At 50.7% G+C, this 25,429-nt stretch overlaps 2 protein-coding genes across 16 annotated transcripts in view; one reads left to right on the top strand and one right to left on the bottom strand.

Moving 5' to 3' along the window:
- Window positions 1-3,451: 3,451 nt before the first annotated feature.
- On the bottom strand, window positions 3,452-18,401 carry TRAPPC3 (trafficking protein particle complex subunit 3). 2 transcript variants are annotated; one of them, XM_019658649.1, is made up of 5 exons: window positions 18,292-18,401; window positions 6,298-6,395; window positions 5,956-6,055; window positions 4,694-4,876; window positions 3,452-4,226 (listed from the first exon to the last, which is right to left on the bottom strand). In XM_019658649.1, coding segments are annotated over exons 2-5 (405 nt in total). In that variant the 5' UTR covers window positions 6,300-6,395; window positions 18,292-18,401; the 3' UTR covers window positions 3,452-4,106. The 2 variants fall into 2 exon arrangements, with proteins under 2 accessions (XP_019514194.1, XP_019514184.1); XM_019658639.1 differs by lacking the exon at window positions 18,292-18,401 and adding an exon at window positions 11,808-11,980.
- Window positions 17,020-25,429, top strand: part of MAP7D1 (MAP7 domain containing 1) — a 22,589-nt gene continuing 14,179 nt past the window's right edge. For 9 of the 14 annotated variants that reach the window (XM_019658625.1, XM_019658581.1, XM_019658606.1 and 6 more), the window contains exon 1: window positions 17,187-17,518. In XM_019658625.1, coding sequence (XP_019514170.1) covers window positions 17,473-17,518 — 46 coding nt within the window. In that variant the 5' untranslated portion in view covers window positions 17,187-17,472. Of the gene's footprint in view, window positions 17,519-25,429 lie in introns of all 14 variants that reach the window. The other 5 variants (XM_019658629.1, XM_019658615.1, XM_019658587.1 and 2 more) reach the window with 3 other exon arrangements.

Below are 25,429 nucleotides of genomic sequence, written 5' to 3'. Positions count from 1 at the left end.
CCACTCGGCCGGCCCAGGGCTATATTTTTATTAAATGAAAGAATTCACATATAGACACACTCCCTAGGAAACACAAGGAAAGAAACACACACCGAAACACAAAACTGTCCACACGTATGTAACATGTACTGGGTCAGAGCTTGGTGTCCAATATAGGACTATTTGGGTTCAAGTCCTGAATCTACTATGTATTAGCTGTGTGTCTCAGTTTTCTTATCTGCAAAATGGGAATCGTGATAGGGTTATTGTAAATACTAGATGAGAAATTTAGTAAAGCCTTGGATTGCGAGTAACTTGGATTGTGAGTGTTCCGCAAGATGAGCAACCATTTCTAATACATTTTAACTTGGTAAACGAGCAATGTCTTGCAATACGAGTAGTTTGTGTCCGGAGCGAATTATGCTTGCAAACCAAGGTATTACTGTACATGTGAAGTGCTTAGACTCGCATTGGCACATGGCCACTCTTCAATAAATATTAGCTGTTGCTATGAATAACATTTGTCTGTACTCACTCGCACATACTGTCATGCCTATCACACCATCTTCGCAAGCTCCCCTCTAGCCTAGCTTAGTCCTAGGAGCCCTCATGGCTGACAGTCTAGGCCCCCAGAGGTAGGAGGTAAGAGCAGCTGCTTCTCTCGGCATCCTCCAGCGCTATACTTGTGAGGGCCCATGTGTGTGGTGGTTGGGTCGGTGCTGCTCCTCACCAGCTCTGGGTCGATCAGAGAAGGCTTCCTGGAGGAGGCCTCTGGCCAAGCCTGTGAAGTGAGCCAGACTTCAGCAGAAGGGTGCTGTCGTGTGCCTTGGCTCCCTCCATTGTTCCTCACAACACCCACACCCCCCACAACCTCTGCTGCAGCGCCCTCTCTCCACCCCCTTCTCCACAGTAGAAACTTTCCTCTCCTCCTGCCAGAAGCGTAAATTGCCCCCAGGAATGCGCGCATCCCACAGCGCCCCTGGCAGTGGCCAGCAGCCGTCCTGGGGTCAGGCCTGGCCCTACATCAAAGGCTGGGGATTGGTAACAGCGAGGCTCCTCGCCTGCTGCCACCCCCAACCCCCCCCCCACAGGCCCTCTGGCTTCCAGGGAACAGCACATGGTAGCACTTAAGCTCTGGGAGAAGGAAGGGGAGGATGCTTTTCCTGCACCACCCCCCCCAGCCATCCACAATGAACTACTTGTTAGGAGACTATTTTAATTTCACTTAATGCAATTTCTGCTCCTGGGCCTCTGTTGCCACCTCCTTCTCAGACCTGGATGCCCAGTACAAATATAAGGAGGTCAAGCCACCAGGGAAAGGCTTAACCTGAATATGGAAATGCCACTGGTGGGAGTCTGGAGCAGGAATATGGCTCTTACATCAGGGGTACCGGGCTGGTGTTCTGGTCTCCACTCAGGAGGTAAGGGGGGTTGTTTAGGGGAGGGCTCAGAGCTAGCTTGCACAACTCAGGAGGCCAGCAGGAGAGCTCCCGGTGGGTATGGCGGCCACAGACTTCTCAGCCAATGTGCTCTTCCCAGTGCCCTGGGTAGGCAGGCTCTTAGCCTGGCAACCATATGAGCTTTACTTTCAGGTCCTGTGGGTGTGACTGGGGGAAGGGGGCGCTCCCTGGTACTGACCAGCTCCTGAGATTTGCTCCATCAGGTGCATCTTCTAGCAAATTCTGGAAACCCTGGGTTCAGTGGCCACTCTCTGGGACAGTACAGTGGTAATCTGGAGACCCCTGGTGGCCACAGGCTGCAGAGGACAGCCTTTCCTTAGAGCTCTGCCCAGTCACCGCCAACCCCAAAGGCCACCAGCACGGACCCCTCCAGCTCCAGGACTCTGCTGGCCCAGGCTTTCTGGGAACCCTTCTCCTTAGTCAGTCCCTCTCAGATCGCCAGGCACACTTGCCCCATCTTGCTCAGAGGACTTGCCGGGGGGGAATGGCCTAGCCTGGGGTGCGGGTCGGGTCCCAGCCTCACAGTCACAGAAGGCAGAGGGACATGTATTCTCCAATAATTAATTACGAGGTGTTACAGCAGTTAGGTTGCTGGGACTTGTATGTTTGGCTCATTAGGGGACGATGATGAACTGATGTTCTGAATACCTCCGAACCTTTTCCTTTCCCTCAGCCCCTGGACGCACATCGTACAATTGTGGGGCTGTAACTGGGAAAAGTCACTAAGGGGGCTTTGTTTCCACCGCTTGCCGAGCCTGTAATGTTGCACAAAATTAACTCAGGGAAAGGAAATATCCAAAACCTCACGCCGTACAAACGGCTGCTGGAAAGTAGGTTGTGGTGCTGTGAGGAAGGGCGAGGGCCCCCCTGGAGGAGGGAAAGGGTGGTGGAGCTCACTTTTCTTGGCAGGGTCCCGACTCCACACAACTCTTTCCACATCTGGGCCCCGGCATTTCATTCCCTTAATCTCTCCTTCATTCACTCAACTCTAGTGCAATTGGACCCCCGCCTTATACGTGCTAAGAATATAGTTGACCAAAATGGGGTGCCTGGCCCAGGGCCCCAAATTATACCTGGAGGGGGAGGTAGAGGCTTAGAGAAGGATGGGGTCTCAGAGGGAGCATGAGCCTCCCAATGCTTGGAGACACAAAAGCGACCTTTGCTCCTCCTCAGTGGTCTAACCCAGCTGGAGAAGGCAGGTCCTGTGCAAGCTGCCTCTTACTGGTGTTCCCGAACCCTGGTCCTAACCTATAAAACCAAGACACACTTCAAGCACAACGCACAATGCATATATAACCGCTTATCTCAGGCCTGTGTACTAACCCTGGGGGAAGCCTAGGGGCCCCATTCTCCCAACAGTGTGTGTCTAGGCCTCAAGGCCCCAGGCTGTCCCCAAGAACAGTGCTACCAAGTAAGGCCTGACAACCTCTGTTCCCCCTCACTCCTCTTTAAAACTATCCCAAAGCTAGGAGAGGGGACCATGGGCCTGCTCTCCACTCCACAGCGCTAATCAGGTATCTTCAAGAACATGGGCTTTAGAGTCTGGCTGGGACTCTGAGTCCTAGCTTCTCCACTTACTAGCATAGGGCTATGGATAGGCAACTTGTGGCCTCCCCTCCAAAAATGGAATTGTGAATTAGATAATGCATACGAAGTGCTCTGTACAGTGTCTGACACGTGGTAAGCACTTGATAAATGGTACCCAACACCAGCATTTACAAGATCTTTCTAAGCCAAATCCCCTAACTTGGAGGCCAAGAGGCCAGCATAGTCCATTTTAGGTATGTCTATGATAATGGTCTGCTTCTAGATTTTACTACAGAGAGTAGACCCAAAAATGACTCGGAAGGGGCCTCATCTGCTCCCAGGTTTCCCAGGCCCTCTGGTCTGTGGGGGAGAAGCCATTCCTAGACCAGGTAAAATCAAGGCAGAGCCCAGGAACTTATAATAGCTGGTCTCCTCACCCCATTGTAACAACATCCCCAGGGCTAAGCGGAAAGAAAACAGGACAGGATTGGGATTTCACTCAAGAATGTGTCTTTATTGAAGAATTTGTAAGAAAAAAGGATGAGGCCTCTGTAAAAAGAGGAGATGTTGCCTCCAAACAGCAGGGAGGAGGAGAAACCTGGGTGGCTTCCCAGAAGTCAGTGTTTCCAGCACAACAGGCTCCCCTTCCCCTGGCAAGCACTAGAGTGTGTCCCCTACAGCTGACAACTCTTACCCACCCACCCCCCACCCCCCACCCCCGCTCTCCTCCCTGTCCGTCACGCCGGGCCCCCTACAGCCATTTGCCAGTGGTTTTCTGAAGGTCCAGGGATAGGTGTGCTAGGCTTGCCTCTTAATGGGGTCAAAGCAGGTTTCACTTTGGAAAATTCACACAGGAATGTACAATGGTTGAGCTCTTTCTAGTCCAACCAAGGATGACTACATCCAGCCCCGCTGATGGAGAAGGGAGCAAAGGATTTCCCTCTGGAACGCGCACACTCGTGGGGCAAATGGACTTTATTACAGTCTGCTCTTTACTAGCATGGAGAATGGAAAACAAGGTTAGAAGAATATATAACATCCGTGTTCAAAAGTCGCTCAGTTCTAGAGGGCAGAGGGAGCACTGAGGCTTTCTGATTCCAACAAGCGCTCCTGCTGGCTACCCGGGAGTCCTGGGGACTGTCATTCCTCTCCAGCTGGGAGATTGTCCTCAATCCGCCTGATGAATCTCATCCGGATTTCTGTCACACCGTCTCCTTTCAGGGTGTCTTGGACAAACTTGGCCTCCACAGCCATCTGGACCTGGGGAACAGTGGGAAAATGAAGGAGTGGCTGCCTAGCCATGGCCTCTGGGGAACGGTTATGAATAGGGCTATAATTGGCTCATCCATAACTCCTAAAAAAGGGGGGCTGCTTTCCCACAGGACAAGATTGCTAAATCCAATATTCCGTGATAGAAGGCAGTGGTCATGATTCCTAAGGAGACTTATAGCAAAGAACACCCCAGAATGAGACTGTCACCAAATAAGCCAACCTGGAAATGGGTGTTCTGGACTATGGGTGCTGACAGCACCTTCTCCCAGCCTAGGGGGGAGGATCATCACCACATAGAGACGACCAGCATAGATCCTACGCTCAGCAGCACCACCATCTCAGGCAGCAAAGTGCTGGGTGAGCCAAAGGCCTTGCTTTTCTCTCTTATTCCTTCAACCATATATCAAGCCTCTACTACATTTCAGGTGTCCCAGAAGGTAAAGAGCTGCACTCACCATCTCCAAGGCTCCCCGCAACACCCCACACAAGAGATTGGAATAAATAAGGGATGAGTGGTTATCAGGAAGTTCCACAAAGTCCACCAAGGGGTTATTTTCCAATATGAGGGAGAATTCGTCACCAGCAGGGCTCCAATTGGTGATGCTTGGAGTGATGCCCAAGTACATTTTGAACGCCACCTGTTAGGGGACACACAACAGCACAATGGGAAGAGTAGTAGGGGCTGTACAATAAGGAAGGTGATGGGCTGGCACAGGGGTATTAAGTGGCTCGGGAACAAAACTGTGGCCTCTGCAAGATGTTGAAGCTTTAGGTATTCACAGGGCAAAAAATGGAAGATATCTGTGCACAATTCCACACCCCTCTCTTTCAAGGCATCATAAATTAGTCAACAACTTACTGTCCACCTGGACTTCTTAGCAGAAGCAAGCACTGATCTTCTGAGTGGGGTGGCTGCCCCAAACCAGCATCTCAGCGCAGGCAGGCCCCAACCCACTTCCCTGTCCTGTCTGTGCTGTCTGAACCCTTCTTCGTGAAAGCGAATACAGGTCATGGGGGCAGAAGTACTCTGAAGACACCCTTCCCTCTATCCACCCTCCTAATTCGAAACCCTCACAAAACTCTCTCCACTGTCAACCCTCTCTAGGATTTGGGCATGGACAACATGCTCTACAACAGAAAGATCCAACCTTTATGGGTAACTGACACCACAAAGCTATAGGTGTTTTATCATTTATTAATCCTATATTATGTAACACTAACATTAATAGCAACCATTTACTACATGCACACACTATGTTAAGTGCATTCATTTGACCTGAATGATCATGTTCATTTTTTCATTTACTCCTTACAACACTCTGTGAGATAGCTCTTATTTTCTATATTTTAAAGGTAAGGTAACTGGTAATTGAAGAGGTTAAAAGTAACTTACTTAAGACCTGGTTAAGTACTGGAGCCAGAATTTGAGGCCAGACTTGTTTGTATTCTTAAGCCCTATACCACTGTGCTACCTCTTCACAGTTGAGATCTGGCTTTGATTTCAGTGGGACTTTAATCCACAGGGATGATCCCAACCACTCTTCCCTTTTCCATGACTTGTGCTATTCTCAAACCACCAGGAAGGCTTCTTTGGCCCAAACAGCTGCCTAACTCATCTTTTAGGATGCTAGGGGCCTCTCTAAGGGAGACAGAGAGTGGTAAGCAGTGCCTCCCAATGACAATTCTTCAGCATGGCCAGTTGGCCCATGATAATGACCTTGGCGATAACATCTGCAGTTTCCCGAAAGTCATGGCACCTCCCGACATTTGACCGTGCCAAGAAATCTTCAATCAGTCGGACTCCAATGTTATAGCCCCTGGAAAGCAAATGAGAGAACAGACTATATTATGGGGTCTGAATGTCTTACATCTAAACATAAGGCTGTTGGTGATAAAAGGAAAACGGGATTAATTCCAAAACATCCCAATTAATGAGCTCAGAGGAAACTAAAATGTTGGTTACAAAAGGGAGAACCCTGTTCTGGGCTCTAAAGAACCATGTAGAGTCAATGTGCTAGGGAGCCCCATTCTTGTTGCTCCCACAGAGTAGCTCACTCACATTTTGTCCAGCTGTTTATTCACATCTTCATCATTTTCATAGTCTTTGCAAAGCTGAGTGACCAGAGCCCCATAGGTCAGGGTGAAGAGCTCAGAGCTCTAAAAAAAATTCAAAAGGCAGTCAGGACCAAGTCATACAAGAGAAAGTTTGGTAAGAGTCTGGCTTGGCCTCAATGAAACTGTCGCGATTCAAAGGAAGGTCACCTGTGTCTGGTGGGAGAGAACATCATCCCCTATGGAGTTTAGCTTCCCAGGGTCAACGTGGCAGGTATGCAGCCAGATCCACTACAAAATGGCTGCAAAAGGCACCTCATGCACTAAGCAGTCACTGTTCCAACACACCAAGGTGGGCTTCTGCCAACCCAGAACCTCACCACAGCTGCCAAGCCTAAGCTCAAGTCACGAGAATCTGGTGTTAGAGCAGTAATTGTTCACTAGATACTGTGAAAGACAGACCCAAAGCAGGCATTTACAAACTACCCTCTCTGGGTTAGCAGGTGTGACCACTGGCTTCCCCACACCTTAGAATGTCCAGAGTGTCTTAGCCTAGAGTTAAAACTGCACTCCTAAGGCCTCCCCCAGGTCCACGGGGAAGGAAGGAAGTCCTAGACGAAGTCCATGGCATGGATGATAACCCTCTCTTAAGTCACCAGCATGGGAAAAAATAATGTTCCTCTTGACAAATATTATAGCTAGAATGTTTCCCGGAAAGGGGGTAACTGGGAAAGGAATATAATCTTTTGTGTATCTGAAACACAATACTGACCTGGGCTGGTTTCTATTACAGCCAAAGTTAAAATCACAGAAACTCTTTTTGAGGTAAAGTATCCTATCACCTTCCTACCAACAAACAGAGATGAGGAAGGTGAAAGGAATGGCCTAAACCAAGACTACAGAATGAAAGCAGCGGGTCAGGGGGAGGGCATTATCAGTGTTAAACAAAGCGAGAAACATGTTAACAGTGCATTTGAACCAACGGATTCACACAGATGTAAGGCTGAACATCAAAACTGTCACCCAATCACTCCCTTCTGAATAGAGGCTTGTCAAACTTGGAGCCGAGCACCTTTTTGTCTTTATGTCTTCTGGGAAAGAAAGTCCAAGTAATGTTAAGGCCCAAGCTCTGAGGACCCAATGATCCTCACCTCAACCCCATGGCCTAGAGGTGAGGCCACTGCAAGAATAATAATGTGAATGCCTTTTGCTTACATACTGCATTCAATTTTTCATCATCTCATTTTCCATCCCACAATAACTCAGTGAAGCAGAAAGGGCAGGAATTAATCTCATTTTAGAGAAGAGGATACTGAGACTCAGAATAGTTAAGATAATCTGCCCAAGGATAAACAGCTAATACTTGACAAAAGTAATTCTAGGGGACAAAAACCAAGAGTTTCTAAGCCAATGTTCATTCTATCCACTGTTCCCCACAACTACAATATTAATAAACTCCCCCAAAACAAAACTCAGCTGTACTAGGAAGTCAAAGAGAATCAGTTTCAGAATCAGGAAGCTCTCTGAACTCAACTAAAATAGTCATATCAGGGTGTCTCCAAGAGACCACTTACGAATATGGCAAATAAAGATAAGCTAGGAAGAAGGGGAATGCTTTTTTCTCGTAAAGTTAAGGGTTTGGCAATAAAAAGACTTGGGCATGAATGGATGGAGACAATCCAGCAGTAACCAGTCCATAGAATTGGCATCACTGCATTAAGTCAGGAGAGCTTTCCTTCCATTATTAATGAGCCCTTGGATAGAAACTCCAAGAGCCTCAGCCCACCCTGCCAAGTAATACGCATATCATAATGTTATCAAGCCCCTTATACATGCAGCAGCCCCCAATTTACTGATAAGAGAAATTAAGATCCTAGACAGATCTTGCCCATGGTCACAGAATCAATATGCCTAGGATCTGGGAACAGGATCCCTGACCCAGGCTCTCCACACCCTCTCTAATTTGCAAATCTGTCTCCATCTTCAATTAGGAACCAAGCCTATTTGGAAGAGTGTGCGACATAAATATATAACTTAAAGGTCTTCATATTTTAAAAATAGAAGTGGGGTTGTGTATAGAAAAAAAAAACATTCAATCAATGTTTACTATGTACCAGCCACTATCTAATAGGAGGGAGACAGCTAATAAACTGAATTCATAAACTATGTGGTTTGCCAGATGGTGATAAGTGGCAGTCAAGAATCAAAAGCTATACAGACAGACGAAGGCTAAGATCTTTACTAACACGGAGGCTTGCTAGCTGACATTTACTGTCAAAACTGTGTTCTTAGGTGCAGTGTCACACTGCTAGCTTTACATGCATTACTTCAATTAACCCTCAGAACAACCCTATGATACAGATACTATTATTACCTTTTTACATTGATTTTTCAAAGCTGGTGAAATTGATGCTTAGGACAATGAAGAAACTTGCCCAAGGTCACACAGTATATAAGCAGTGAAGTCAGGACTCAATCCCAGATAACACTATACCCCTGTGTTGTGTACTTTTCCTTTTCTTTTTTTCTTTTTTACCATTTAGTAATTTCACAAAAAAAGTAGGTAAAAATAAATCATTTATAATAGCAACAATATAGAAAGTCAAAAAAAATTTTTAATTTTTTTTTAAATTAAAGTTTACTGGGGTGACAACTGTTAGTAAAGTTACATAGGTTTCGGGTGTACAATTCTGTAATACATCATCTATATATCACATTGTGTGTTCACCACCCAGAGTCAGTTCTCCTTCCATCACCATATATTTGATACTTTTCTGACTCTCTCATAGAGTATGTGCTTAGGGACTAGGACTTCATCTCTGCATTTCCCACAACACATAGCACAGAGCTTTGCATATAGTTGGGACTCAAGAAAAGTTTGCTAGACAAATGGGCTGTTTCTGTTTGCACAGGCTAAAAGCAGAGGTCTAGTTACTTGGGTATATTAGCCCTTTAAGTCTTGGAAGGCTTAAGTGGGAGCACAGCAATTAGAAGATTGCTGATTGCAGAAGATTGGGCTGACTGGGAAGAGGGCTGCTAGAGGTGGGGACACCCCAAACAGAGAGGAGAGGAGCACATGAAAATCAGGTGGCTACAAAGATGATCGTGTGGCAAGCCCCAAGTAGGTACCAGTAGGAAATGAATGAAGAGGATACACCAAACCTTCATGTCATTCATTCAATAAATATAGATTGCTTAGTGCCAGGCATAATTCTAGGTGTTGAGACAGAGCAGTGAACAAACCAAATTCCAACTCTCACAGAGTTTACATTCTCACGGGGGGAGACTGAAAATAATATGTAATTTATGATGAAATATTTAAATGAAATAGTGCTATAAAGGAAAACAGTAGAATAAGAGGACAGAGAACTAATCACATGGTCAGAGAAGGCCTCTTTGAGGTGATATTTGAGTAACTGCATGAAGTGATGAGTAAGCTAGGTGACTGCCTGAAGCAGCGACAACAGCAGTTGCAAAAGCTCTGAGGCAGGAGTGTGCTGTTGTCCCTCCATAATCCCTCACTTCACCAAAACTGGGTGAACACTGGAGCTGGGGGCGGACACTGCAGTTCCTGCTAAAGTGGTATTAAAAGATTTCAATATTGATTTCAGGTAAAAAAAAAAAAAGGTACAAAACAAGAGCAAGATATGAAAACTAAGCAGGAAGACCTCTCATATCTGCTCATAGATTAAGAAAAGGAGGAGAAAATATTTACTATGCCCTATGTATTTTACACTGCAATCTCATTTACTCCTACGTAGGCATTATCGTCCCCATGTTATACATAAGGAAATTGAGGATCAATTAAGACAGAATTCTAACCAATGTCCATGCTTTCTCCCCTACATGACAGTTTCCTAGCAAAACACACTCTTTATTGTTTTCTTCTTTGTTTAAACTCTTGGTATTTCCTCCAAAAGAGGAATTCTTAAACTGTGATCCATGGAGTATCTTTTTTTTTTTTTTTAAGATTTTTATTGGGGTATTGGGGGGATGGGAACAGTGCTGGGGAATTGGGGGAAGGGGAACAGACAAGTTGCTGTCGTTTTGTTCTTCAGTCTAGTTGTGGAGGACGTTGCTTCACTGGCCCAAGTTGGCACCATCATTGCGCTCTTCTCAGGCGAGGCAGATCAGTCGCCGGCTTCTGGACGGCCGCTCACTGCGGCTGCTGGCCGCTCACGCTGGCTGCTGGCTACATACGGTAGCCCATGGCAACCCACTGCCACAGGGACTGCAGCCTACGCCGTCGCCGGCGACTCATGGCAGCCCAGCTCCAGGTTGAGCTGTTGTTCAGCATCTTAGCTGTGGAGGGCAGTGTCACTGGCCCTCATATGTGGGATCCGAACCGGGGCCCTCTGGCATCCCAAGCGAGTTCTTAACCATCGCGCCACTCGGCCGGCCCTCCATGGAGTATCTTAAGGGGACGCACAAATCCCCCCAAATTTAAGTAAATGTCTGTACATATTTTTCTATTTAATATTTCTGCAGAGACAATCCATAGATATCATCAGCTTCTCAAAAAAGGCAGGAAAGAGAAAAAGTTAAGTACTACTCAGGAGTACTAGGTCCTTCTGCAGCACATTTCCGGTGGCTGTTCCTGGTGTAAGATGCAAAAGCTTGAGGGAAGTTGAAACATCCCCTCTAGAGCTGAGTGTCAACAAAAGACCCCAGATCTGCCCAGCATGCAAACTTCTCAGTTTTTCAATCAGAAAACAAAAACAGACAGTATAGGCAAACAGGAGGAAGAAAGAATATGCCAAAGAAAAGGAACACCTGCCAAGAAGTCCCCTTAGTTTGGAGGAAAATGTCATCTACCTTACATTCCAGGCCCAGATCCCACCTGCAGCCAAATTTTATGGGACTATATGGTGTCCCACTATTTCTAGGACAAGACAGCCTCCCCCTACCAGAGGGGCGCCACTTACTGCCTAGACTTGCCCACTTCTTCTTACTCTACTAAATAGAAAGTTTCCTTCTGGCAAGCCCAGTATCTGGGCATCTCAGAACGCCAAGTACGGCCCATCAGTCTGAAGCATTAGCTCTGGAGTGAGACAGACATAGGTTCAAATCCTAACTCTTCCTAGCTGTACATCTGGGCAAGTTATGTAACCTCTCGGAGCTGTACAACAGCGATATTATCCATCTGAGAGGGTTACTTTGTGGATTAAAGAAGATAATATACGGAAAGTGGCTGGCCCAGAGTCTAACACCCAGTAAGAGAGCAATAGGTGGTAGTCGCTGTTATCACCATCGTTGTCAGCCTAGCACACAGCTGCACTCCGGCCGTGGGGGAGGTCCCTGAGTTACTCCAGCGCCTTCCAACCGGCTTCAGGCCCGGGACGCCCCTGAGCGGCTCTCCCTATTCCACCCACCAAGCAGCCTCCTTCTTCCTTCAGCGGAATCACCACCCTCGCAGATTCATAGGAGGGCCCTTTCCCAAATGCGCCCCGCGCCGGGCCCCCTTCCCCAGAACGCCCACATTCCGCCCCGCCCGCGAGGTCACGCGCTCCGACTTGCCATTTTCTTGCTCTCCGTGCCTCGGTTCGTCTGCCTCGACATGGTGCCAGCCACCCTACCTCGCCTCGCCACAGACCCACTCGGCAACCCCTTCTAATACCGCCGGCTCAAGCGCAGCCCCTCAGCCTTCGGAACTGACCGGCACCGACTCACCACGCCTGCGCGGCCTGCCGCGGGGCATCACGGGACTCGTGGTCCGGCGTACGAGGGTAACTCCCGCCCGATAAACGTCGGACTACAACACCCAACAGCCCCGCTGGCAGCACCACCCCTTAGCTCAGCTGGACTACAACTCCCAGAAAGCTCCGCGCGCGGCTGACTTGTAGAGCCTGTCTTCCCCTAGGCTGCATTCTGACCGCTGGGTGGCGTCCGCAGCTTGCGGTAATCCTGTATCATTCACACACTTACCCCATCTCTCCTCCCTCTCAGCCCCCACGCAGATATGCTCCGCAAATTCCTCTCTCGCCAGGGTTGGTTTCGGAAAGTCCCTCTTTCGCACTAGCTTCTTATGCTGTTGCTGCAATTCAAAGCTAAAAGTTCCCAGGATGTTTCAAATAACTACGCAGATCTGGCTTCTTCATTACAAAAATATTTAATGACCACCTACTATGTGCCAAGCATTTTGCCAATGGTTTTCTCTTCAAACTACCATCTGTCCCCAAACCCCAAACGCAGCCAGCGCCTGCATCCTACCACCTGTGACTTCGTGGTGGAACATCCAGTGTGTCAGATAAAGTTCAGGTCACTTGCTCCCCACTCCCTCCCCTAGAACAACTACATTGCCTGGCTTCCAGAAAAGAAAGATCACCAGCGTTGGCCTCGGCTGCAGCCAGTCCTGGGTTTTAATCCCAGTTTTGCCATTTTAGGCAAGTTGCTGGATCTCTCTCAGTTGTTGTGAAGACTGGTGAGCCGTGTATGCAGAGCACTTGGGCACAAAGTAAATATGTATTCCCTTTCTTCCAGCCACTTTAAAAACACAGCCGGACAAACAAGCCCCAGAAACACCAAGGGAATGTGCTGACCACACCCTCACCCATCACCAGGGGGAAATCCTACAGTCCCTGACCAGAGCTCTTTGGTTTAAATGCCCACCAACCAACCTTCCCTGGCTGGTCAATTCTGAGAGGCAGGGCTGGAAGTCACTGAGCACCCTCCCCTCACGTAGCCCTGGTAGCCTGACTCTGCAGTAGCTGCATTCTAGCCCCTAGCCTTCACCATGACAACCAGCCTGCCTAGACATGAGCCAGCCAGGCTGGGGAAGACTGGGGGGCCCAGGCTGATCAGTGCCTAAGATTCCCCAGGTCTTTCCCTCAGGGTGCAGGACAAATCATTATTATACCCTTCTCCCTGTGGCACAGACATTCTGGGGCCTCCCTAGAGGCAGTGCCCCTTGATTCTCCCTCCAGTGTCAGTGTCCCAAGGAAGGGGATTAATGGCTGAGGGTTCTGGGAAGGAACATGAGTGGTGGGGGTGGGGGAAAGCAGGGGTCTGCTAGCCACCCAAAGGCCAGCATAGCCAGAGAAGAGCCTCCTGCATTCCCAGGAGAGAGGACAGCTGAGGTGAAAGCTGCAGTTGGCTGGCCTGTCTGTCCGTCTGGGCTCCTCCCTGCTGGCTGCCTTTGGCTGCCCACAGAAACCTGAGTCACAGTCACCGCCTGCTGCCTGACCCCACCCAGCCTGCTGTCAGGCAGGGAGATTCTGGAGACTGGAGGTGGAGCCTCTCCTTGCCTGTCTTCCAACCTCTGAGATTCTCTCTCTGCCTGTGATTCCTCCTCTTGGCATCTTTTTCTTTGGGACTCCTCCTCAAAGCATCATCAGCCCTAACTTAAGAGTTGGGGGGAGGGGTGTCCATCTTAGGCTGAACTAGTCTCCTCCTGGCTCAGATGGGAATTTAAAAGCTCCTTAGACAGCTGCTCCAAGGGCTGTCAGTACAGCTCCCATCATCCCCAAATCCCAATTTCTCTCCACCTAGGACATTTAGGAACATTAGGCACCCCCTCCCTACCCATATCTCCTTCTCCCTAGACAAGAACATAGCAAGGACAGCCTCCCTTCCCCCAGCAGAGGCTCTAGACAAGGACCTCTTCCTAGGAACCCAACGGATTGGCTCTATTTAGTCCTGGATCTGAGTTCCTCCCGCTCCAATCCCTCTCTGTTCCTCTGCTCCCCAAGAGCTGGAGGGAGGGAGGCCTTATTGTAGCTGGTGTTGCCAAAGCCCTTGAGGATATTTCCTACCCCAGGTCCCAGGGAGTGGGACCTGGAAGCTACTGCTCCCCAGGAAAGCAGTCTGAGTTAGAGACCCCTTCCTTCTGCAGTGCCTTGGGGTTGGGGTAGAAGTGAGACTCTACTGTCAGTTATTCTCTGCTGCCCCCACCATGCGGCCCCTCCCACTTCCTACTTTGTGGGTGTGAAGGCAGCCTCCAGGGCTCTGGTCCTGATTCATATCTCTGTATCAATCTCCCAGTGATTTCCTTCACCCCTCCATTAGGTTCATCCTGGACCCTGCTTCACCAAACCTAGGAGGTTGTAAATGCTCTTATTCTTGCCCTCCCCCTAAAAGGATCTCGAGAAGGGGACATATTTCTGATCCCCATTCAGTTCCTCCCCTCAACCAGCCTGTGATGAGACTAACGGCTCATTCAAGTCTGTTTCTGTAAAGGGGGAGGAGATTGCTCTGGGTCGTAGGGGAAGGCACTGGGGAGTTCCCTGCCTCTCACCTAAGAGGTCAGTGCATCCTGTCGGAGCTTCAGCCCTGGATGTTGCAAACACCCTGCTTGTTCCTTCTTTGGAACGTTTAATATTGGGGGGGTGGGGAGGAGAGGGCATGTGGGATCCCCAGGCACTGTCACTCAGGCCCAAACTCAGGGAGAGACACCCATTCTAAACCCTCTCAGTGGCCGAGGCCTGGGATCTGCCAGGGATCCTGGTCAGTTAGGGGGGAAAATAGAGAGAAGCCCACTCCATCTGTCACCTGTGACTTTGGCAGTCACAGGACACTGGTGGTCTCCAGACCCCATCTTCCCAGGACTGGCTGTAGATCCATCAGCATGTAGGAAGCCTTCTGAAGCTGGTGAGAAGAAAACTATCTTTCAAGTTGCCTAACTCCCACATGTCCTGCTGGTCCCCACCATTAGCATCTTGTGAAGGGGTACAGGTGCCTCCACCCTCAATCTAGGGAAGGGTTCCTCAATCTTGGCACCATTGATACTTTGAAGCCTGATGATTTTTTGTTCTAGGGAAAGTCCTGTGCATTGCAGGATGTTAAACAGCATCCCATAGGGTCTAAGCACTGGATGCCAGTAACACCCCCCAGTTGTGACAACCAAAAGTGCCTCTAAACATTGCTAAATGTCCCTTAAGGGGCAAAATTGCCTCTGGTTTTGAACCACTGTCAGAGGCTAATACCACACACTGTCTCTTTGCAATGAGCTCCCCATAGTCAATCTCAGATCATTAGACACAACAGAGGCAGTTCTAAAGCACTGCTCACCCTTCCCCTTATGAAGAACCTTCAATAGCTCCCCACGACCTACATCATGAGGTCAGTTGTATTCAGATGCAACCCTGGCCTATCTTTTCATTTTTAGCTACCATTTCCCCTTTCACTATTCTTAGGCTCTAGCCAATGAGGGTATCTGACTATTCTCACCTATAGGTCTTTGTCTCTGCAGTCACCTCAAGATCTGGGGTGGGGTTAGGGATAGAGAGCATCCCAGAGAGCTCTCCCCCTGTTGGATTCTGTTCATGAATTCTCCTGTGTCTACTCACTGTCTGGCTCAAGGTGGGCCTGCAGGTCCTGAGGCATCTGACCTCACAAAGGACAATCCCAAACCTCATCATCCACATGGTCCCCACTCTCATCCTGCAGATGGGATGGCTGACAACAAAAGTGGGGGAATCTGCTCCTCAGAGCAGATCCTAATCTGCTTTTACCTTTGAAGCCCCATCATCATCATCATGCCTGTTTATTCATCATTTCCTATATGCCAGGCTCTATGCTAAGCATTCCATCTGTATTAGCATATTTAACCTTTTCAATGACCCCATGATACCTCATCGTACCATTATTTTCATGACTATAGGTGAGCAGACTGGGTTTCAGAAAAGTTAAGACACTAGCTTAAGGTTACCAGCTCCACTTGCAGGCCTTCTATCATCCTCTTCTAATGATTTTGGGCTGGAGGGGGGAATTTTTCCCTCCCCAACTCATCCCCAGAGGGTTCAGGCCCCCAACTACTTACTCCTCCCAGGACAGGCTGCTCTCAGGTTGCTTGAGACCCAGACCCCTTTGTTCCTCACACTCCTTGAAATGGCTGCTCTCTGGAGCTGCTCAAGGAAGGAGCCGCTGGCGGGAAAGGGGGGGCAGAAGTACAGCATCTTGCTGGGCCTAATCTCTGGACAATGGAGAACTGGAGAACTGACCTTCTGGAGGTCAGGACAAAGGGCAGGGCTGGGGTGGGCAGGCCCAGCTGTGCGCCTCCTTCCTCCTGTCAACCTCTGCAGCACCACCATTGATCTACCTTCCCAGCAGGCTCCCCAGCTCTGCCCAGGCTGCGCCCTGCCTTGGCTGGAGGCCCCACCTCAGCTGGCACTAACAGGGGACACTGGGGGAGGGGTGTCAGAAGGGGCTCAGTCCCTTCTTCAATAGGCCACAGAGGAGAAAATCCTTCCGAGGAGACTGAAGGGGTCCTCTGATGGGGGTGGGGAGGTTCAGGGCCAGGACCACCCAGTTTGGAGCCAGGAGGGACCCAACAGATTAGAGACCTGGGTAAAGCAGCTTGGCAGGCCTGTAATTACCCCGCAGAAGAGCAGGGAAGACACCAACCATAGGATACTGGAGGAAGGGCTGCAGCGAGGCTCCCGGGCCTCTTCCAATCCCAACCATGACCAGGAGAGAAAGTCTAGTCTTTTTAGGGGTCTCCTTGTGACCCTCCTTCAGCTTTCCCAACGTCCTCTGTGGGATTTTATTTGAGGTGTGTTTGAGAGACAATTTAGTCTTGAAGCTGCAGCCAAGGTTTCAGAGCCAGAGCTCCCAGGCTCCAGGGTGGGATGGGGGCTCCCAGCCCCGCACCCCCCACTCTCCCTAGTCCTAGCGGCGGGTGAGTCACCAGAGCGCTCCCTACATAGCCCTTCGCGCGGCGGCGCGTACCAACGCGCGGCCGCAGGGGGACGCAGCTCGACGGCGGGGTCCTCCTAGGGCTGTAGTCGCCCCTCAGCCGTGCCCGCAGGAAAAGCTCCGGGGTCTCGAGGCCCGGTGCTCCAGGGCGGGTGAGGGGCGGGCGGGGGCCGGCGGGGCGGGCGCGCAGTGGCTGGGTCTCCGGACGCTGCGGGGGCGGCCCTCCCTGCGTCCCACTTGGTACGCGCCAGTACATAGGCCAGGCCCAGCCCGGGCGGTACAATAGGGTTGGGCCGAGGCTGGGACTGGGCCGGCGCCGGGAAGGGAGGAGGATCGCGGTCGGATCCGACAGGCCCTGGGCGGCCGGCGACTCTGAGCCTCTCAGGCCACCAGCCGAACCAGCCTCTGCCTTCCCTAGAGCTCCCCCGCCTCCGAGTCGTTGCCCGCTGGGCCGGGCCAGGCGTGATGCGCCGCGGGATCCCTGGCCTGGCCGCCGGCCGCCGCCGCCGCCGCCGCTGAGACCCCAAGATCCCCCTGTGACGCCGCAGCCATGGAGAGCGGCCCACATGCCGAGCCGGGTGCTGGCGCACCCCCAGGTATGCCGGGAACCATGCAGAGGTGAAATGGGGAGGGGGGGGTCAAGGGGACTCCAGGAGGCCGAGGATGAAACTGGCACACTGGGCGGGGACCCTCCCCCGCCGCGCCCTCTGACCACTTGAAGTTTAAAAATAAAGGCTGCTGCGGCGGTGGCGGCTTGGGGCCACCGACGCATCTTCTGACAGCTGCCCCTTCCCCCAACCTGGGCGCTGGGGCGCACTGGGTGGCGGGATCCGCGAGAACCCCGCTCCGGAGTTGTCGGGTGACCCTTCCGCCCCAGCCCAGTGCCACCTCGACTTCCCCGCCCCCACCCCCCTTCCCATCCACCCAGGCCCTGAAGATCCTCTTCTGAGCCAGGGAGTCTGTCCTCCTTCCTATCCCCGGTGGCCACGTGTGACACCAGCCTGAATGTGTGTTGGGGGTCCAGACTCTCAGGCCTGGAGCCCTGCATGTCGAAGCCTAGGCCCTGGCGCCCCCCACGCCCAGGCCGGGGCTCAGACCTCTCCCCCACCCCATCCTTCCAGCTGCCGCGCAAAGGGCCTGTTGCTTGCTGTGGGCCGGCTAGGACGGGAGGGGAGGGGAGGAGAGGGGGAGGTCTTTTGCCGCGGCTGCCAAGTAACCCGGCGTATAAAGGCGAGGGGGAGGGGGAGGCGGCATTGTTTGGGGCGAGGGCGGGAGCTGGGGAGTGGGCCGCTTCCCCTGCAGCCAGGCCTACTCCCGAGCCCACCCAGCCCGATTTGGGGAGGAAGGGGACAGAAGTAAATCCGCTTACCCCGCCCGCCCTCCTTTCCAGCCTCTCTTGGTCTGAGTCTTCCCCTGGAGAATGAAGTGAAGGCCCAAGGCCGGCACTCGGGGGACCTGCCACATCATTCCTCAGCCTGAGGCTTTGGATGTCTACCCCCTTTCTTTCTCTCTCTCTCTCACTCACTCTCTCACTCCTCTTCCCACCCCCCACCCCCCACCCCAGACCATCAGAGTTCTCCCTCCCCTCACCCCACCCCACCAACCACCAGCGCCCAGGACTTCTGCAAATCCCATTCGGATCTGGGAGCAGCTGACGAGGGGGTGGGGACAGACTTCTGGTTGGGCCTGGTGTCGGAAGGAGGGATTTCTCTCTCTTTTTTTTAATTCCTGGAAGGGGAGGGAAGAAGGTGATTGCTGAGGACCCAAATTCTGTTCCCACTGACTCAGGGGGGAGGTGGCCCCATCCCCACACCTCCATAGAGTCCTAGAACCTAATCCCCGTCACCTCCCTGGCCCCTGGGGCGTGGGCCCAGGATGAAACAGTGTCTGTGGGTGCGGAGAGTCCAGGACAAGGTGGAGCCACTTGGCTGTGGGTGGGCTCCTCCCCATGCCAGTGTGGGTGCTCCGAGGGGACGGTGTGGGTGTGGGAGCTGGAGGACTTAGAGGGGAGGCTATTAGATTGGTGTGGTTTGGGAGGTTGGTAGGCTGTGCTGGAACAAGGGCACTTGGGTCTGTCTTGGCTCTGTTAAGCCTGAGGGAACACTCAGGGAGGCCAAACCTGGGTCTATTCCATCTAGTTACTGGCGCTTTGCACCTGATGGTCCCCTGCACTGGTGTGTACAGGACCTGGATGAGGGTGGTGACTGGGCCGCAGATGATGGCCTGAGAGGCTGGCTACTTTATAATTAGGGCACCTGAGTGGGATGCCTGGACTGAGTATGAGGCATGGGTGGGATGCTTGGCTATATTGGGGAGCCTGCATACAGGGTCCTAGTTAGGAAGACTGTTCTATATGCAGGGATTTAGATGAAGTTGCATGAGAACCTGGATCGTAATGATGCCTGGTCCTTATACAGAAATCCAAGGTGACAGAGGTCCCCGCTGAGCCAAGGGCTTCCTAGGAGTAAAGACCCTGCCCATTGCTTGTACCCTGTGAGAATTTGAGGCATAGCTCTGAGACTGAGTCCCCGTGACATGATCCCTGCCCTCTTTGAATTCCTTTTGCACACTGAGCATTAACAAAAGGCAGCATGGAGTAGGGGACAAGTGTGGTACCTGCCTTTGGGTCAGAAAACCAGGATGGAAATCCTAGTAAGCCATTTGCTGGCTATTGGACTTACCTCCTCCAGACACAATTTATGCCCCTGAAAAATGGAGGCAGTGTTATCGATCTTGGTGTTTAATGTGAGGGTTGGAGATGAGGTACCTAAAGGATCCTGACAGACACCCTCAGCACAGTGTTATTACCAGATTATGGCTATGATCATCGGAACTGGTGCCAGCAGGGAGATACCAAATACATCTCGGGGAGGCGAGGGCAGGAATTGGGAGTCAGTTTTCCTAAGCGTGTAGACTTTGGAATCAAAGAGTTTAAATCTCCGTTTCATAACTTATTACTGTGTGACCTCAGGTAAGTTGCTTAAGCCAAGTCTTAAGTTTTCCCATCTATAAAATGAGAATAATGCTAGAAGTTATCTTATAGAGACATTGGGATCATTAAATTAGATGAACACATAAAACACTGAGACTAGACCTTGGCATGTAGTTAGTGTTCAATATAGTGTTCAATAAACACTAGCTATTTGTTTTTTGTCATTATTTTTTTTTCTTTGTTTTAAGTGTTTTATTTATTTTATTTTCATGTTGTTGTTTCTTATTTTATTTGTCATTATTAGTTTTAATTCCTTCAGAGGCCTGAGGAGGAGGTGTGATTAATTGGGAGGTAAAGGTGGGACAGAGCAAGGAGAATGGGAGTTCTAGACAGATATAAGCCAGGGTGTAATGGGCGGTGGGAGTAGGAGAGAGACACAGGAGATGGGTATAGCCAGCCATCCAGTACACTCATGCTGATGCTCGCCCTGTGCCAGCTTGGTGTTGGTTGTGCAGACGGCAGAGAAGTGAATCAGACAGAGTCCCTACCTACCCTGGGGGAGCTGCTGGCCCAGTGGGGGAGGTGGATATGTTCACTGCTGTGAAACCCAGGTATAATGGTGACAGAATGAACAGAGGGTTCTGCTTGGGGTAGGCTTCACAGAGGAGGAGGCATTTGAGGTGGACCTGAAAGGATGAGTAGAAGTTGGTGAGGCTGGCACAATGGTCCCCGGCAGCCTGGCTGGCACCTCCCACTGACAGCTTCCTCCCTCCTTAGGCTGGTGGGCCCAGTAGTGAGGCCTCTAATGAGCCCCTAATGTGTAGTCATGCATATGCAAAAAAGGAGGAAGGGGCACTAAGCCAGTTCACCTCTCCCCACCTCCCTTCCCCTCAGGAGGGGCATCAGCTGTTGGTGGACAGGGCTGAGGGAGGGGGAAAGGAGCTGAAAGCAGGGCCCAGACTAGAAGTGGTGACACTTAGGGGAGGTCAGGGCAGGTCTCAGGTTTGATCTAGGCTGGAAGTTAGGCTGCAAGCAGCTGGGAGCCATGTCCTTGGGCCAGTGAGGGAGCCAAGGAGCCAGGCCCAGATAATGCAGCTTTGTTGGCAGTGGCAGCTCTGCCTGGCACCCTGGGGCACAGCCTTCAGTGTCTCCTCCATCACCTCTCAGCTGCAGCTCTGTCCTGAGGGGAGCAGAGAGCGTGGTAGGGGGTAGAGGGCATGGTGTCACTGCCGCCATCGGCACTCCTCACCACTTGTAAGAACAGATGTGGGCCAGGAATAGACTCCTTGGTAAACCAACTTATTTCCCACTCCTGTTTATTAAGGGCCTTCTCTGTGCCAGGCACAATGCTCAGCGTGCACATGCATTGTCTCATTTGCTCCTCGAAACAATAGCTTAAGTAGGGACTAGTATTGTCCCCATTTTACAGGTGAGGCTCAGAGAAGCAAAGTCACTTGCCTAAAGTCACACAGCTAGGAACTGGCAGGAGCAGGATTTGAACCTAGGTCCATCTGACTCCAAAGCCTGTGCACCAAATTTCTATGCTGAATTATCACGACTAAGCCAGCTGGTGACAGAGCCTGGCCTGCTTCCCTTGCATAATTGGTCTTCCGTGGGCATCTTGGTCTTGAGCATCCCATGATTTGTTTTCTCAGGCTGGCTCTGAGCAAGTCAGACCAGAAGGAGGCCCTGGAGCCAGGCAGTGGTGACAATGCAGCTCAAGGGCCATCCTCAGGCCTTGGCCAGAGGCTGGGCCTCTGCTCTCAGCACGTATGCCACAGCATGGACAGCTCTGTGGGGACTGAGGGAGGGCTGTGGCGGGCCTAGGCTGCGGGATGGGGTCATTTCCTGCCGCCTAAAATAACAGGAAGTGGGTGCTCCTGATTGGAGGCTGGGAACAATGGCCGCCAGCCGGCCAGAGAGCTCCTTCAGATCTGCAGTCTCAGTTGGATTCCTGGTTTTATCACTCACAGAGGCCCTAGTGCCCTGCTGTCAAGAGCCAGTGGCCTAGGTTCTGAGGACTGCTGAAGCAGGCTGCCCCTCTCCTAGTTCACGCTCTCTCACAGCTGGCTCAGCTAGGAGTAATGCCGCCCCCTAAGGGCTCCCTCTGCCCCAGCCCCACAATCAGGCAGCCTCCAGGGTTTGTCCTCCCTGCCTACCCCCTCCCCCATCTCCCCAGGAGAGGAAACCCAGGAGGCTGCCCCCTTTGGGGACCAGAGTGAAGGTACAAACTGTCAAATTGATTTCTTGTCCAAACCCCAGCTTTGCTACTCACCAGCTGTGTGACTTAAGCAAGCATCTTAACCTCTCTGAATGTATTTCCTCATTTGTAAAATGAGGCAATCATCTCTACCTCATAGGATTGTGGTGAAGATAAAATGGACTGATGCATTTCAAGTGTTTAGTTGTGACTGACATGACATTAGCTGTTGCTGCTGTTAACTGGACTTTCCCTGGGCCCAGGCAGAGGAGTACCCAGAGGGCAAGGCAAAAGTGACCTGGATGAGACTGTATAAATATACTGAGGACACTGTGTCTCTGAGTGCTGTGTGTGTGTCCGAGGCACGCAGAGGGGATGCCTGGCTCCGTGTGCGTCTGCGTGTCTGTGTCTTTGTCTGTGGATATGTATGTATGTGTGTGTCTGTGTAGAATTCCCAATCCCAGCAAGTCTGTTTCCTGTGTGTGAGAGAAGAATGTGTTTCATCTCTCGCCATTGTGCGGGCTCTGTCCACATTGGGTGTTTCTCTCTTGCTGTGGTGTGTACTCTGTCTCTCTGTGTGTCTTTGTCCCTTTGTCTGCCTCACCGTCTTCATTTGTCTGGTCCAGCGCCACCATGTAAAGGGCTTCTGTGAGAGCCAGGAGGGCTGTGGCTAGAGGTGCCGATTTCTGTCCCACTTCCTCTCTCTGCCTCATGCCTCTGCCTCCCCATGCTCCCCGCTCTGGAGTGCTGTCTGTGCACTCCTTCCTCTCCAGCCAGCTCTCACTAGGCAATCCCTGGCTCTGCCCCCTGCAGGAGGGCCACTCTCCCCCACCCTGGCCCAGGTGCATTACTTCCTGCCTCCTGGTGGCCAGCCTGGACAGGAGCCTGCCTTCCCTGCATTCCTGTACTCTGAGCTCAGTGCCTGCGGCCCCACCTGCACCCTTCACCATCATGGGGAAACCTCCTGGGTGAACCACCAAGTCACTTCCTTCTTCAGGAAACAGGCAGGAGCTTTGGGGAGGAGTGATGTGATGCCTACCAGAAACAGTGTGACATAAGGGTTTTGTCATCAGACAGCCTTGGGTTCATATCCTACCTCTGACACTGACATGAGCAATTCACTTAACATGTCTGAGTAAGTTTTCTCACCTGTGAAACAGGGGCCATTTATAGTACTTTCCCGTTAGGACTGTCATGAGAATTAAATGAGATGAGGGAAAGTGCTTCAATAAATTCATTTCTCTCCTTTCCTGGGCTTAGGAGCTGGCAAGGCACACACAGGGCTCTGATATGATCAAGACATTTAGGATTAAAGAGGCGAGGCTTTGGAGCAGCTTGGAGTTTGACTATGTTCTGTCTAGGTAGCTGTCCACAGTCCATCCATCCATCTATCCAGGTGTTCATTAAACAGACATAGAACAGCTACTCTGTGCCTGGCAGGTACTGTATAAGGTTGCAAGAAGGATTCAAACCCAGTCTCTTCTCTCCATGAGCTCTCACACTGGCAGGGAGGCAAACAGAAAAAGCCAGACTGAGTTATCAGTGTTAGGGACTATTTATTTGGCCCAGCAGCAGTTGTTGGGGTGGGAGGAGAGAGGGATGAGAGGAAAGGACTGCCAGCTGCCGGAGGGTGGAGAAGGGGAGTAAGGTGACGGGCCCTCTGAGAGACTTGGCCTAGATCTTTCTGCAGACCCCAGGCAGGTACAGTCCCTCTTGGGGCTCTTGAGAAAACAGGCCTTACTGACCCTACGACCAATTCCTGCACCTTTGCCCTGCTAATGCTCTTTGTGCCAAGAAATAAATACAAACTATCTGTCTCTTATCCAGTTCTTAACAAATACTTCTGGTAGATGTTAACGTAGCAAAAGAAAACTAACAGTGGCTAAAACCTCACAATTTGACACAAACCAAAAATAAAATGATCACATTTGATGATTGAAAATGGGAATAATCAGAAATTGGTTTAACCGTACCACATAGATAGCTAACCAAGGAATTCATTTTACTTTATATAATTTCTTCCAGACAACACTGTCCCGATGACATTTTGTCAGGGTTGGCATAATTCTGAGGAAAATATTTGTATTCCAGGTCAATAGTCCACCAGGCCAAATAAAAAGAGTTCCAAATGTCCATTTTGCCTCTCGAGAAGTTTTTCTTGTTGAGCTGCTGGAGTAAACACTCATTATTATTTTTATCAACTTCTACCTTAGTCTAGGAAGCTGCCCAAAACTCAACTGAAATGGCATTGTTTTGCATCCCTTTCAGTGCTTATCCCTTTGCAATCGGTTGCCACATGGATTCACTCTTTGTTAGAGTAAAACTCTCTTTCTCCAGGCATCTGCTTTAGGAGAGGGTGGCTTCCTAGTACAGCACTTGATTCTCATTTAATAGCATTTCGTGATTGTCTCCGTGTACCTGGCAGTGTGGTAGCTGCTGGTAAGGCAGCAGCGAGCTAAGCAGACATGGCCAAGCCCTTGTAGGGCTTCCTCACAGCAGTGGGAGGCTGACGATTACCAAAAACAAAAACAAAAACACACACACAGAAGGAAATTTAAACTTTTAACTGTCACAGTGCTCCAGAGAGGCCAGGGAAGTCCTCCCCTGAGGAAATGATGACTGAGCTAGGACATGAAGAGTAAATGGAAGTGATCTAAGGAAAGAGGAGAAAGAGCATGTGCAACGGCCTCGTGGCTGGAGGGAGCATAGATGCTTATCAGAAGCAGAAGGTCAGTGTGGCTGGAGTGCAGAGAGCAAGTAGGTAACATGGAGAAGAGAGTCAAGAGGTGGGGGGGTAAGGGATAGGGACTTCAGACCATGCCAGACTTGAGCTTGGGTTCAAGAATTCTATCTTTATCTTCAGAGCAATGGGAAGCCACTGAGAGGTTTCACGTGGAGAAGGGTACCAGCATCAAATTTGCATTTGGAAATGTTTACTCTGGCTGCTTCACTGAGAGCAGAGTGAGAATGGGTGTGGGGAGAATACTGGGAGGAATTTGCAATCATCCAGGTAAGAGAGATGCTGACGATGTCTGCTAGGGTGGAGTTCATTGATTTGTTCATTCAGCAAATAGTTGTGGAGCACCTGTGTGCCTGCCTCTGTGGGCCTTAGGGATAGAAGAGCTAACAAGAGAGACAAAAATTTGTTCCCTCATGGAGATTATCTTCTGCCAATGGGAAAGAGGGTTAAAATGGTATTAATGCTTGCGGAGAAAAATAGTGGGAAAGAAGAAAATACAGTTGGAAAGGGTAGGGAGACTTCAATTGCAGTTTGTAATTTTTAATAGGGGGTCAGGGAAGGCGTCTTTGTGAAGTGACGTTCGAGTGAAGACCTGAAGTTGGTGAGGGAGTGAGGCATGCAGAATCTGGGGGCAG

This window comes from Hipposideros armiger, unplaced genomic scaffold (genome assembly GCF_001890085.2).
Source record: "Hipposideros armiger isolate ML-2016 unplaced genomic scaffold, ASM189008v1 scaffold_10, whole genome shotgun sequence".
Classification (NCBI taxonomy): domain Eukaryota; kingdom Metazoa; phylum Chordata; class Mammalia; order Chiroptera; family Hipposideridae; genus Hipposideros; species Hipposideros armiger.
The sequence above is the reverse complement of the archived record's forward strand: the minus strand, read 5'-3'. Positions and strand labels throughout refer to the sequence as shown.

Bases quoted from the DNA above. Each gene is read 5' to 3' on its own strand.
- TRAPPC3 (XM_019658639.1), bottom strand. From the start codon at position 11,849: ATGTCGAGGCAGACGAACCGAGGCACGGAGAGCAAGAAAATG. The intron at 6,396-11,807 runs GCAAGTCGGAGC...AATTTTTTTTAG, and splicing joins GCACGGAGAGCAAGAAAATG to AGCTCTGAGCTCTTCACCCT. The intron at 4,227-4,693 runs GTGAGTGCAGCT...ACTGTTCCCCAG, and splicing joins TGCGGGGAGCCTTGGAGATG to GTCCAGATGGCTGTGGAGGC.